This window comes from Palaemon carinicauda, chromosome 18, assembly GCF_036898095.1.
Source record: "Palaemon carinicauda isolate YSFRI2023 chromosome 18, ASM3689809v2, whole genome shotgun sequence".
NCBI lineage: Eukaryota > Metazoa > Arthropoda > Malacostraca > Decapoda > Palaemonidae > Palaemon > Palaemon carinicauda.
The window spans coordinates 61,666,150-61,680,346 of record NC_090742.1 but is presented as its reverse complement, the minus strand read 5'-3'; the positions used below and the strand labels follow the sequence as shown (position 1 = coordinate 61,680,346).

The following is a 14,197-nucleotide window of genomic DNA, read 5'->3' as shown; positions in this document are numbered from 1 at the left end:
GCGTCCGCAGGTGGCAACATCTCGGGGCCGATGCTTGGACGATCTCGGTGATCGGCCAAGGTTATCGCGTCCCGTTCACGTCATCTCAACCTCCCCTGACAGCGAATCCAGTGTCGTTGAGCTCCTATGCCATGGGATCGGCAAAGGGGCTGGCCCTTCAGGCCGAAGTCAAGACCATGTTCGAGAAGGGTGCTCTCCAGGAGGTCGTGGACGGCTCTCCAGGCTTCTTCAGTCGACTCTTTCTTGTAAAGAAGGCTACTGGAGACTGGAGACCCGTCATCGATCTCTCGGCTCTGAACAGGTTTGTCAAACAAACCCGGTTCAGCATGGAGACAGCAGACACAGTCAGACTTGCGGTGAGACCACAAGACTTCATGTGTACACTGGATCTAAAGGACGCGTACTTCCAGATCCCAATCCATCCGTCTTCCAGGAAGTACCTGAGATTCTGCCTAGACAACAAGATCTACCAGTTCAAGGTGCTGTGTTTCGGTCTCTCCACAGCTCCTCAGGTGTTCACCAGAGTGTTCACCCTGATTTCGACTTGGGCGCACAGGAACGGCATTCGTCTCCTTCGTTACCTAGACGATTGGCTGATCCTAGCAGACTCGGAGTCGACCCTTCTTCGACACCGAGACAGGCTTCTAGATCTTTGCCAGGATCTGGGGATCGTGGTAAACCTCGAGAAGTCCTCTCTGCAGCCGTCCCAGCGACTGGTTTATCTAGGCATGCTAATAGACACCAATCTCCACAAAGCCTTTCCATCAGACGACCGGATAGCAAGGCTGAGGAGGGTGGCGGAACCTTTCCTCAGGCGAAAAGAACTCCCCGCCCAATCGTGGTTGCGTCTCTTGGGCCACCTATCCTCCCTGGCCCGTCTGGTTCCAAACAGCCGCCTCAGGATGAGATCCCTTCAATGGCGGCTCAAGTCCCGGTGGAATCAAGGATCCGATTCCCCGGACACTCTGATCCCAATGGGGTCTCTGGAACAGACGGACTTGCGGTGGTGGCTGGCCGACGAGAACCTGCGAAAGGGAGTGAGTCTTCTCGTCCTTCCCCCGGAATTGACTCTGTTTTCGGACGCGTCAAAAGAAGGGTGGGGGGCGCACGTTCTGAACCAGAGGGCCTCAGGCCTTTGGTCAGAATCAGAAAAGTGCCTACACATCAACCTGCTAGAATTGAAGGCCGTCTTTCTGGCCCTTCAACAGTTCCAACGGTTCCTGGCGGGTCACTCCGTGGTGGTGATGAGCGACAACACCACGGTAGTGGCTTATATCAACAAGCAGGGAGGCACTTTTTCGCAACAGCTATCCCATCTTGCAGTAGAGACTCTGAGGTGGACCGAAACCCACTCGATAACACTATCAGCTCGCTTCATTCCTGGCAAGAGGAATGTGCTCGCCGACAGTCTGAGCAGGGCTTCGCAGATAGTGAGTACCGAGTGGTCTTTGGATCCTCAGATAGCCAACAAAGTCCTGACTTTGTGGGGTTCCCCGACGGTGGACTTGTTCGCGACAGCCTTGAACTTCAAGCTGCCCCTGTACTGCTCACCAGTCCCGGACCCCAAGGCACTCTGGCAAGATGCTTTCCAGCAACGGTGGGACAACATCGACGTGTACGCCTTCCCACCATTCTGTCTGATGAGAAGGGTGCTCAACAGGACCAGACTATCGGTCAACTGTTCCATGACTCTAGTAGCTCCGCTATGGCATCACGCGGAATGGTTTCCGGACCTTCTGCAACTCCTGACGGAACTCCCAAGGGAGCTTCCTCCACGACACGAGCTTCTCAGACAACCCCACTCCGGTGTCCCTCACAGGGCCGTAGCCTCGCTTCGGCTTCACGCCTGGAGACTATCCAGCGTCTCCTCGCGGAGAGAGGCTTTTCGCAACAGGTTGCGGAGAGAATGTCTCGGCACCTGCGAAGGTCCTCTGAGGGAGTCTACCAAGCGAAGTGGAGAGTCTTTTGTGGTTGGTGTCGTGGAAGGGGTATCTCTCCACTCGATGCCACTATTCCAGCAATAGCGGACTTCCTTGTGTATCTGCGAGAAGAAATGCGCCTTTCTGTCTCGGCAGTGAAAGGCTATCGCTCAGCCTTAAGCTTGGCCTTCAGATTGAAGGGCGTGGATATTTCTTCATCGCTAGAACTCTCTTTACTCATACGTAGCTATGAGCTTACCTGCCCCCAGTCGGAAGTGAGACCCCCTCCTTGGAACGTGGTTCGAGTTCTCAGGTCTCTCAAGAGACCTCCCTTCGAGCCATTACGCCAGGCCTCCGATCGCCACCTGTCTTGGAAGACGGCTTTCCTACTCGCCTTGGCCTCGGCCAAGCGAGTTAGTGAACTTCATGGTCTCTCGTACGACATCGCCCATTCAAGGGGATGGGGGGAGGTAACGTTCAGGTTCGTCCCTGAGTTTGTGGCCAAGACTCAGAATCCTGGAGTGCCGGATCCTCGGTTCGACTCTTTCAGGATCGCGAGTCTCCGTTCTGTAACAAACGACCCAGACCAGCTGCTACTATGCCCAGTGAGGTGTCTGAGGTACTACTTGAAGAGAACGGCTGCAGTCCGTCCTCATGTGCGAGCTTTGTTTGTGAGCACAGGCAGGACAAAGAGGAGGGTCACAAGGAACACCATCTCTGCTTGGATTCGTAGGGTTATCCACCATGCCCTGAATCCTGACCCTCCTCCGTCACGTCGCCCTCGGGCCCACGATGTCAGGGGTATTGCTACATCCCTGGCCTTCAAGAGAAACTTCTCTGTGACGCAGGTACTTCAAGCGGGGGTCTGGAAGCGTCAAACGACCTTCACAGCCCACTACCTGCAAGACGTGACCCACAGGAGCCTCGATACGTTCTCTATCGGCCCTGTGGTGGCTGCACAACAGCTGGTCTAACCTCAGGCTCCTTTTTGGACAAGTAGCAGTAGGTTGAGGGCGTTGTTACCCGGTCTTAGTCTGTGTGAATGAAAGAGTATGTCTGACCCTTACTTCTTTCTTCATTCTCCCCTCTCTTGGGGAAGCAGCATCCTGGTCCTCGCATAGCTGACCTCGACCTCTGCAGGTAACCCATGCTTCTTTGTGCTCCTAGTATTAAGCTTAATACTGTTGCGTCTCCCATACCCTGACGAGGTGGTATGGGGAACGTCCTATCCTAGAATTCCTATCTGAAGGTCTCAAGGTCAACTTCATAGGACGAGTCACACTCTCCTCCTCACACTACTTATGTAGGCCACTCGTTCCTAGCGATGCTAGGAACCTGTGAGGTACAGGGGCTCCCTCTCTCTAGTGCTGCTCACTAAGGGATCGAGCCCCCGGGCAAGCCGAAGTCAGTAAGGCTGGGGACTTTCCACCCTTCCTAAGGGGTAAGTCACCCTTTGTAAATAGCGTGGTTTGTATTTCGGTTACGGAACAAATGACAAATTCGAAGATAATTTGTATTTTTCCTAACCATACAAACCTTAGCTATTTACACATATGTGCCCGCCATCCCTGACCCCCAAGTCAAGTCCTACCTCTAAGTGAAGTGAAGCAAGTCACCGGTGTGTGGAGGGGGGAGGGGTAGCAAGCTACCCTTCCCCACCCCCCGCTAACTAGCGCGGGGGTAATTAACCCTCGTTAAAAACTATTGGCTCGTCATTTCAGCTGCGCTAAAAGTAAACCCTTTGTAAATAGCTAAGGTTTGTATGGTTAGGAAAAATACAAATTATCTTCGAATTTGTCATGTTTTAAATATTAAACTTAGCCGGTGAATATATAATAGCTGACGTCTCCGACGGCTCGACAGATTCCAAAAACTTGCGAGCGATCGCCATGAAAGTTGCAGGTGTGCCCACCAGCGCCGACTATCGGCCAGATACCGCATATACTTGTCAATCTCTCCAGTTCTTCTCTGTCGGTCTTGTCGACAAGTTGGTTCCACTCGCTTTAGACCTCGAGTTTTTGACCGAATTGGTGAAGTACTTTATTTTGGTTGTTTATTGGCTTTCGCTGTGTTGGTGTGTTTCTTCAATTAAACTCTTGAAACCCTTTTTTTGGCTGGTGTTTATTGTTGATGAATTTGGTTTTGACTTGGATTTTCTCTGATTGTTCAAAATGGCTGACCCTTCTGTATATCGCAAGTGTGCGATGGATTGTAACAAACGTCTTCCCAAGGCCTCTATCGACCCTCATACTGTTTGTTCTAATTGCCGGGGTAAATCCTGCCAATTAGGAGATCGGTGTGAGGAGTGCGTGGTCTTGTCGGAATTCGAATGGCTTGAGTATGAAAAATATACTCGTAAGCTTGAGAGAGATAGGGTGAGGAGAAGCTCCTCTAGATCTTTGGAATTTTCCTCCTCCCATGCCCCTGAACCTAATCCTTCCCCTGTAGTAGTTGTTCCTGAACCCCCTACTAGCACTCATGAACCGTCCATGCGGGATATGTTTTTAGCGATTCAAGCTTTAGGCGAAAAAGTTGAGTCCTTAGCATCGGACAGAAACCAACTTATGTCAGATGTTAAGTTGTTGAAGTGTCAGAGTGGTAAAACAGAAAATCTAAGTGATAAAGTGATAAGTGCGCAAAATGTGTTTAGTGTTGCGACCGAGGGTTCGTCTGTTTGTGCTTGTCGCTCCCCTAGTCCGAGATCTCTTACAGGCTCCCCTGCACCAGGGAGAAGTAATGTCGTAGGACTTAAGGGGGCGAGAGGTGTAAACCTACATACAGACGTTCCCTCTTTGGTATCAGATGTTTCTCGTCAAGATCGTCCTTACCATAAGATGGGTGAGACTAAGTTCTCCTCGTCCTCCGAAGACTTATCGCATAAGAAACCTTGGCGCAAGGTTTCTAGACCCTTAAAGCGAAAGTCAGTCCCTTCAGGACAGGTCCAGCGTCCTGGCTGTAGCCATTGGGGCAGCTCTGACCATTTGCAGTCATCGGATGACTGTTCGCCTGTTAAGCGAAAGCGTAAGACGGGGTCCGAGGGTCACGGTAGAGGCAATGTTTTGCCAACGCAGACGTTATCGACGTTACGGCCCGTTCCGACTACCGTTGATCCGAAGTGGGTTGTCCTGCGGGACATGCAGTCTAAGCTTGCCTCCCTTATGGAAGAGTATGACTTTGATCAGATTCATGATGATCCTTTGCTTGCGGGTCGCTAGTGCGCTGAGCGTGACTCGGGCCTTCAGCCGCCTAAACGAGTGTTTTCTCGTCCGTTTGACGTTAGTGCTAACGTTTCTAGTGCTTTGAAACTCGATGCTAGTCGTGTGCCTAGTCATTCACGTCAGTCACGTGACATGGATCCCCCTTTGCTACAGTCTCAGACTGACGTTCAGCTGCTGCCGCCGCAGCCCCGCACTGACGTTCGCCGACCGGCTCCGTTGCCTCGACTTGACGTTGAGCGTCTGTCACCGCAGTCGGAAGTTGTTTTGCCTGCTCAGACTCTGCAGTCAATGCAGGTCCGACATGATGTCGAGCGACAATCTACTTCAGCTGTTGTTGTTGGTCAGTCACAAGACTTTCAGTCCTTTCAGCAGCGACGTGACGTCGTTTCCTCTTCTGCTGCTGCTGCTCCGTTGCTTGTTGACATTGCCTGTCAAGCATTGCCTCCTCGGCATGTCTCTCCGTATCATGAGACTCGGCAGTTGTCGGACGAAGTTCCGTCGGATGAGGAAGTCGCTGATCCCCTTCCAACTGATATGCCTTTGGGGACTTTGTCAGATGGAGAGGAGCCTAGAGTTGCTCAGCCCTCTCTTGATTTTAAAAAGATCATGCTGATTTTTAAGGAACTGTTTCCTGACCATTTCGTGACTGCTGCTCCTCGTTCGCCTCCATCAGAGTTTACGCTAGGCCTAGCTGCTTCGACGCCGTCGTTTACCAAGCTAGTGCTCTCTCGCTCTTCTAAGAGCTTTGCGTTTACTAGGCGACTGGTTGGTCACCAGGAGGAGTTTGGGGAAGACGGCCTTTGCTTTCCCCCCTTTTAAACTGGCTTCTAGAGCGAGCGTCTGGTATGACACGGGAGAAGTTCTCGGCTTGGGAGTTCCTGCCTCTGCCCAGGGAGACTTCTCAAGCCTCATAGACTTTCCCCGTCGCCTGGCCATGAGACGCTCAAAAGTTTGCTGGTCCTCTTCGGACCTGGATCATCTCCTCAAAGGGGTTTATAGGGCCTTCGAAGTTTTTAACTTCTTGGATTGGTCGCTGGGAGCCTTGAGCAGGAAGATCTCTTCGGCCGACCGTGATGTATCCGTGCTAATTATGTCCTGCATGGACAAAGCTATCCGTGATGGCTCTAATGAGCTCGCTGCTACCTTTACGGCAGGAGTCCTTAAGAAGAGGGAGACTCTTTGTTCGTTCCTTTCTGCAGGAGTAACTCCCTGTCAAAGGTCAGAGCTTCTCTTTGCTCCGTTGTCATCTGCCTTGTTCCCTCAGCAGTTGATTAAGGATATCGCTGCTACTTTGGTGCAGAAGGATACCCACGACTTGATGGCTACGTCAGCGCGTAAGGCTGCTCCTTCATCATCTTATGTTGTTAGACCTAAGCTCGATACTCCAGCAACGAGGTTTATCCCGCCCTTTCGTGGCAGAGCTCCCAGTAAGGGAGGCGCTTGTGCCGACAGTAAGGGAGGCAAGAGGAGAGGATCTAAGTCCTCCCGTGGCAGAGTCTGACTGCCCACGTCCTCAGACAGCGGTAGGGGCCAGACTGAACAACTTCTGGCAGGCCTGGGAGAAGAGGGGTGCAGACCGGGAGTCTGTTTTGTTGCTAAAGGAGGGGTACAAAATACCTTTTGTACGGAGACCTCCTCTAGTAAAAGTCCCTTTAGACCTCTCTCCCAGGTATCGAGAGGAGTCAAAGAGGCAGGCATTACATCTGCAGGTGTCTCAGTTGCTAGAGAAGGGTGCGGTGGTGAAAGTCTCGGACCTTCAATCACCGGGGTTTTACAACCGTCTCTTCCTAGTACCAAAGCATACAGGAGGTTGGAGGCCGGTGCTGGATGTCAGTGCGCTCAACGTTTTTGTTGTCAAAACAAAATTTACGATGGAGACCACCAAATCCATTCTAGCAGCGGTCAGAGAGGGAGACTGGATGGTCTCTCTCGACCTGCAGGATGCGTACTTCCACATTCCTATACACCCGGATTCTCAACCGTATCTGAGGTTTATATACAGGAATGTGGTGTACCAATTCCGAGCACTGTGCTTCGGCCTCAGCCCTGCTCCTCTTGTTTTTACGAGGCTCATGAGAAATGTAGCAAAATTCCTACATTTATCGGGGATTCGAGCCTCCCTGTACCTGGACGACTGGCTGCTCAGAGCGTCGTCCCGTCATCGCTGTCTGCAGGACCTTCAATGGACGTTGGATCTTGCAAAGGAGTTGGGACTGTTGGTGAACATAGAGAAGTCTCAGCTGACTCCCTCCCAAACGATTCTCTATTTTGGGATGGAGATTCACAGTCTGGCTTTTCCGTCTGCCACCAGGATAGAGCAAGCCTTGCTCAAAGTCCGCCTCATGCTGAGGAAAGACCATTGCTCTGTGAGAAGTTGGATGAGCCTCCTAGGGACGCTGTCATCCCTGGAACAATTTATCTCTCTAGGGAGACTTCACCTTCGCCCTCTCCAGTTCCATCTAGACTCCCATTGGAACAAGAACAAGACTTTGGAGGCGGTCTTGATCCCGATCTCCGTACCAGTAAAGACGTGCCTGAGCTGGTGGGACAGCAATATAGGTCTTTGAGAGAGTCTGTCCCTGGCAGTCAAGAACCCAAACCACCTGTTATTTTCAGACGCGTCGGATTTGGGTTGGGGAGCGACTGGACGGTCTGGAATGTTCGGGTCTTTGGACTACAGATCAGAGGAGCCTTCACATCAACTGCAAGGAGCTGTTGGCTGTTCACTTGGCCTTGACGAGTTTCGAGAGTCTTCTTCGAAACAAGGTGGTAGAAGTGAATGTGGACAACACCACAGCCTTGGCGTACATCTCCAAGCAAGGAGGCACTCACTCCCACACTCTGTTCGTCATCGCAAGGGACCTCCTCATCTGGTCAAAAGATCGAGGCATCTCACTGTTGACGAGGTTCGTCCAGGGGAAATTGAACGTCTTGGTAGACTGTCTCAGTCGGAGAGGTCAGGTGATCCCTATAGAATGGACCCTCCACAAGGACGTGTGCAAGAGTCTTTGGATGACTTGGGGTCAGCCCACCATAGACCTCTTTGCGACCTCACTGACCAAAAGGCTCCCGACCTATTACTCTCCAGTCCCAGATCCAGAGGCGGCCCACATAGATGCCTTTCTGTTGGACTGGTCTCACATGGACGCTTACGCATTTCCGCCGTTCAAGATCATCAACAAGGTTTTACAGAAGTTCGCCTCTCACGAAGGGACAAGGTTGACGTTGGTTGCTCCCCTCTGGCCCGCGAGAGAGTGGTTCACAGAGGTACTTCAATGGCTGGTAGACGTCCCAAGAAGTTTGCCCTTACGGGTAGATCTCTTACGGCAGCCCCACGTAAGGAGTCTTCATCAAAGCCTCCCCGCGCTTCGTCTGACTGCCTTCAGACTATCGAAAGACTCTCAAGAGCTCGAGGATTTTCGAAGGAGGCAGCCAGAGCGATTGCGAGGGCTAGGAGATCATCTACTATCAAGGTCTACCAGTCGAAGGGGGAGGTCTTTAGAGAGTGGTGCAAGTCCTCCTCTATTTCCTCTTCCAGTACCTCTGTAGCCCAAATTGCGGACTTTCTCCTGCATCTGAGAAATGTTCGCTCCCTCTCTGCTCCCACTATTAAAGGCTACAGGAGCATGTTGGCGTCTGTTTTCAGACATAGAGGCTTGGATCTGTCAAATAACAAAGATCTCCAAGATCTCCTTAAGTCCTTCGAGACCTCTAAGGAGCGTCGTGTGTCAACTCCCGCTTGGAACTTAGACGTGGTCCTAAGGTTCCTAATGTCAGACAGGTTTGAACCATTGCATTCAGCTTCCCTGAAGGATCTCACCCTCAAGACGCTTTTTTTGGTGTGCTTGGCTTCGGCTAAAAGGGTCAGTGAGATCCATGCTTTTAGTGAGAACATCGGCTTCTCTACGAATAAAGCTACATGTTAGCTTCAACTTGGTTTTTTGGCCAAGAACGAACTGCCGTCTCGTCCTTGGCCTAAATCTTTTGAAATACTGTACCTAGTCTGTCAGAAATCGCAGGTAACGAAATTGAAAGAGTGCTGTGCCCCGTTAGAGCTCTTAAGTTTTACTTAGCTCGAACTAAACCATTACGAGGTGGTTCTGACCTTATGGTGCTCTGTTAAGAAGCCCTCATTGCCCATGTATAAAAATGCGTTATCGTACTTTATTAGACTTTTAATCCGGGAGGCACATTCTCATTTTAATGAGAAAGATCGTTGTTTGCTTAAGGTCAAGACGCACGAAGTGAGAGCGATAGCAACTTCGGTGGCTTTTAAGCAAAACAGGTCTCTTCGAAGTATTATGGACGCGACATTTTGGAGGAGCAAGTCGGTGTTCGCTTCATTTTACTTAAAAGACGTCCAGACTCTTTATGAGGACTGCTACACCCTGGGTCCATTCGTTGTAGTGAGTGCAGTAGTGGGTGAGGGTTCTACCACTACATTCCCTTAATCCCAATATCCTTTTAATCTTCTCTTGAAATGTTTTTAATCTTGTCTTGGGTTGTACGGAAGACTAGGAAGTCTTTCGCATCCTTTTTGATTTGGCGGGTGGTCAAATGTTGTTTCTTGAGAGCGCCCAGATTAAGGGTATTGATGAGGTCCTGTTATAGGGGTGTTCGCCCTGGATATAACATCTCCTGGGAGTCTTTCAGCATCCTGAGAGGATTGCTGGGCTTCGTGAGGAAAGCGGACTAATGAGGCAGAGTAATCGTCAGAGTCAGCTTCCTTGCCAGGTACCTATACTTAAGTTGGTTTTTTTATGAAATATTTGTCAAAAAACTCTTGAGCATATACGCCTTTATTGTATTAATACTGGTCTCTACCCACCACCATGGGTGTGAATCAGCTATTATATATTCACCGGCTAAGTTTAATATTTAAAAATGATATTTTGAATATAAAATAAATTTTTGAATATACTTACCCGGTGAATATATAAATTAAAGGCCCTCCCTTCCTCCCCGATAGAGACCCAGCGGACTGAGAAGAACTGGAGAGATTGACAAGTATGTGCGGTATCTGGCCGATAGTCGGCGCTGGTGGGCACACCCGCAACCTTCATGGCGATCGCTCGCGAGTTTTTGGAATCTGTCGAGCCGTCGGAGACGACAGCTATTATATATTCACCGGGTAAGTATATTCAAAAATTTATTTTATAATCAAAATATCATATTCCCTTCTTTCAGGATTCTATCAATTTTCTTAATATACTTTCTTATACCAGTTTGTTTCCTTTTACGCAATATTAAAACAAAGGCTACAGATTTTCTAAAGCAGCACCCCCACTTATTTTAGCCTTGAGCTGTCACTGCCTCCCTCAATATTGTATGTCAAGAGTTAGGAGAAGCCTTAGCTTTTAAAGACACTCATCAAGAGAGAGTTGAATACACACATCGAGACCTTGAGGAACGAGCCCCTAGCTCATCTTACCGGATGATAAACAAACAGAAGTGTTCTATAAAAACAATCCTGCTGGAGTAAACCCAGAGTTGAGAAAGCTTTTCCCCTAAGTCAAAAGGCAACATTGTTGGATGAGAAGAGCCTTCATTTCCTACATGTTCTCAGATACCACTATGCCATATGACGATGGGGCTTTTAAGCCGAGATCTCCTCTACAGTCTTAAAAGATCTGGAGAAGATTATAAATAATGTGGCCAGAACACTTTACCTACAGTCACGCCCCGATGCTTCCTGGAACTACGCATTCTGTCTAGCCAACCCTCTCCTTCCCTACCTAAAGTAGGGAAATCGAGTATGAGTGTCACTGATATCTGTGCTTGTCAAGATTCAAGCAGGAAAATTGTTCAGTCAGATTAACGCGGTTCGATAGTCAACTGTTTGAAGTGATGTTCAAACGTGTGAACTGGGTATTTGATTGTCGAACACGGTCGTCGAATGGTTCAAAGAAAGTCTGTTCTCGTCTGACTTTTATAGGCGGGTCTTCAGTGTCCACAAACCTTATACATTTGTGGCTGACCACATCTTCGAACTGTTTGACAAGCAGGTGCGACAACTGGGTTTGACGAGCCATTCAAATGTGTAAACCTCGCTTTAATGTTACATATAAATCATAAACCATAAAGTTTTAACCCTTTTACCCCCAAAGGACGTAGTGGTACGTTTCACAAAACTCATCCTTTTACCCCCATGGACGTACCGGTACGTCCTTGTAAAAAACTGCTATTTAATTTTTTTTTTTTTTGCATATTTTTGATAATTTTTTGAGAAACTTCAGGTTTTTTCCAAGAGTATGAGACCACCCTGACCTCTCTATAACAAAAATTAAGGCTGCTAGAGCAATTTAAAAAAAATATATACTGCAAAATGTGCTTGAAAAAAAATAACGCCTGGGGGTTTAGGGTTGGAAATTTCCAAATAGCCTGGGGGTAAAAGAGTTATAAGGCAAAGGATGCCTTGCTTATAAGAAATAAGTAAATAATAAAAAACAAAGCACAATTAAAATAGGGTCATTTTTTATCATTGTTTTAAGGGGTGAATGTGTCCATCTTTGGTTGTGTGTTAACAGCAGTGGCCCTGGATTCATGACAATATACTGTACAAGCTGAATGAGTATCTGCCTTATCTTTTGTAATGCAAGTGTATTTTTTGTCCCATTTGCTGATGTATTTTGTTTTGTATCAGGGCCTCTTCACTTGACATACTGCTACTACAAATTCATATCACATACTAACTTTTAACTGGCATGGATCTCGCGTGAGTCGATGCTTATTAATGTAACATTCGTTGGTCAGGTATCTTATATTTGTTGGTACTGTAATGTGATTGTGTTGAATGTTTTTATTAAAATATTCTAGGAAATAATTATATTTACTGAAAAATAAGTATTAGTGACAATTGCAAATTTAAACAAATTAAGTGTGGAAGATCTTCGAAATTCGGGAATATTATTGTTATTATTATTACTTGCTAGGCTACAACCCTAGTTTGAAAAGCAGGATGCTATAAGCCCAGGGGCTCCAACAGGGAAAATAGCTCAGTGAGGAAAGGGAACAAGGAAAAATAAAATATTTTAAGAAGAGCAACAACATTAAAATAAATATCACTTTATAAACTATAAAAACTTTAACAAAACAAGAGGAAGAGAAATAAGATAGAACAGTGTGCCCGAGTGTACCCTCAAGCAAGAGAACTCTAACCCAAGACAGTGGAAGACCATGGTACAGAGGCTATGGCACTACCCAAGATTAGAGAACACTGGTTTGATTTTGGAGTGTCCTCCTAGAAGAGCTGCTTACCATAGCTAAAGAGTCTCTTCTACCCTTACAAAGAGGAAAGTGGCTACTGAACAATTACAGTGCAGTAAGAAGAATTGTTTGGTAATCTCAGTGTTTTCAGGTGTATGAGGTGTAGAGTGCCAATGTACGATGCGGGAGGATTGTTAGGTATGTTATTAACTGGTTTTGTATTTTCCAGTGTATTTTTTAACCCTAATACTCGACCTGTGTGCAAATTTGTATGGATCCAATGATGATTATGAAGTACAGTACAGAGTAGTTTCAACAGACCATTTTGTCAAAACTCAACCTATCATAGGACTAACCTTTTTGATCTCATATGTCCGTTTCACAGTTAACAGTTTTTTTTATTTGTTGTTTTCAATTTTTTGTCAGTATTAAAAATCCCTTGTTTAGTATTTACAAAGGATAAGCTAAAACATATAGCTTGCAGGTAAAGTATATTGTAAAGTGAATACAGAAAGTGTTCAATTGATCCTATAAACTCTATTTCATAATCTACTTTCTTAGCTGTTCTTTATTTGAGTGTTACAAGAAGTGTAAATTGATTGAGTTGATTTTTAGGTTAAAGTGGTGATAGTAGATTTAGTTGATGAAGTTGTTATTCTTAAACTCTTCATTTCAGATTGTACCATGGAAAAGTTACCCCTGCGAAGACGTGATGGGGCCCGAGTGATAGATGGATCCCGACACGCGCACAGATTGGTGTGTGATCCGGACGAGACCGTGTTCATTCGCAGACCGGAAGGAGTTGAAAAGCAGCACCGGAAAAAGTGCAAGAAATGTGGCTTGCTTCTATTTTATCAACACAACCCAGTATCTAATGTTGTGTTTGTTGTGAAAGTAAGGACTGTTTTATCTTTTTCATAGCATTCATATTTTTTAATTACATTTCTTGTATTGGTAGAAGTTATAAATATCTAGTTTTTTATTTTCCTGAAATATGTAGTAATATTGGTTGCATAATACAGAAATTTTATTCTAAGCACTTATGCAATAGTATTGTTGATTGCTTTTTGAATGCTATGTCCCTTTTTGGCCTCTCTGCATTCTTTCTGAACTTTCACTTTTTCTTTATCCTCTTCTTTTTCCAACTAGCTGTTCAAATGCTTTGGCTCTGCCTTCCTCGATTTTCCAATCCTCGGTCAAAAATAAATCCTTCAGGCTGGCTCCTTTAGCGTTTGCAACTAACTGATTTGCTTTAATATTAGGTTTGTTTAATTTTCTATTGTTCCGTAACCGAAATACAAACCACGCTATTTACATTGGGTTTACCTTTTAGCGCAGCTGAAATGGCGAGCCATTAGAATTTAACGAGGGTGTATTACCCCCGCGCTAGTTAGCGGGGGAGGTAGGGGAGTGGTAGCTAGCTACCCCTCCCCCCCTCACACACAGGTGAATGCTCACTTTCACTTTTGGCTCGGACTCGGACAGACGTCTCTGTCTTGGTCCTCTCTTGGCAGCCATTGTTTGTTTTGTCTTTACTTAATCGCCTACTTTTCTTTTACTCAATATATATGTAAACATGTTTTCATGTTTGTATATATATTTGAGTATAGAAATCAGTAAGTTTCCTTTTCAGAGTTGTGTGTGTAGTGTACGATATCTCCGTGGAGTCCTCGGCAGTTAGGCCACCACGGCGTAATTTTATGGGTTGCGATCTAGTTTGACTTCGGTCTTTCTCTCTCTCTCTCTCTCTCTTGAGGTCGTTCACCCTTTTACTACGTGTTACTACGCCCTTGTAGCTTCCTTTCCGTGTGGGGGGGTTGCTACGCCATACGTTTTGTCTCAATTAGTTTATGA

The 14,197-nt window shown here is 47.1% G+C and overlaps 1 protein-coding gene across 2 annotated transcripts in view; it reads left to right on the top strand.

The window, feature by feature from the left end:
* LOC137657839 (STING ER exit protein) overlaps positions 1-14,197 on the top strand; it is a 55,825-nt gene that overhangs the window by 28,079 nt on the left and 13,549 nt on the right. For both annotated transcript variants that reach the window (XM_068392426.1, XM_068392428.1), the window contains exon 3: positions 13,020-13,237. In XM_068392426.1, the coding sequence (XP_068248527.1) occupies positions 13,020-13,237 (218 nt within the window). The remainder of the gene's footprint in view (positions 1-13,019; positions 13,238-14,197) is intronic.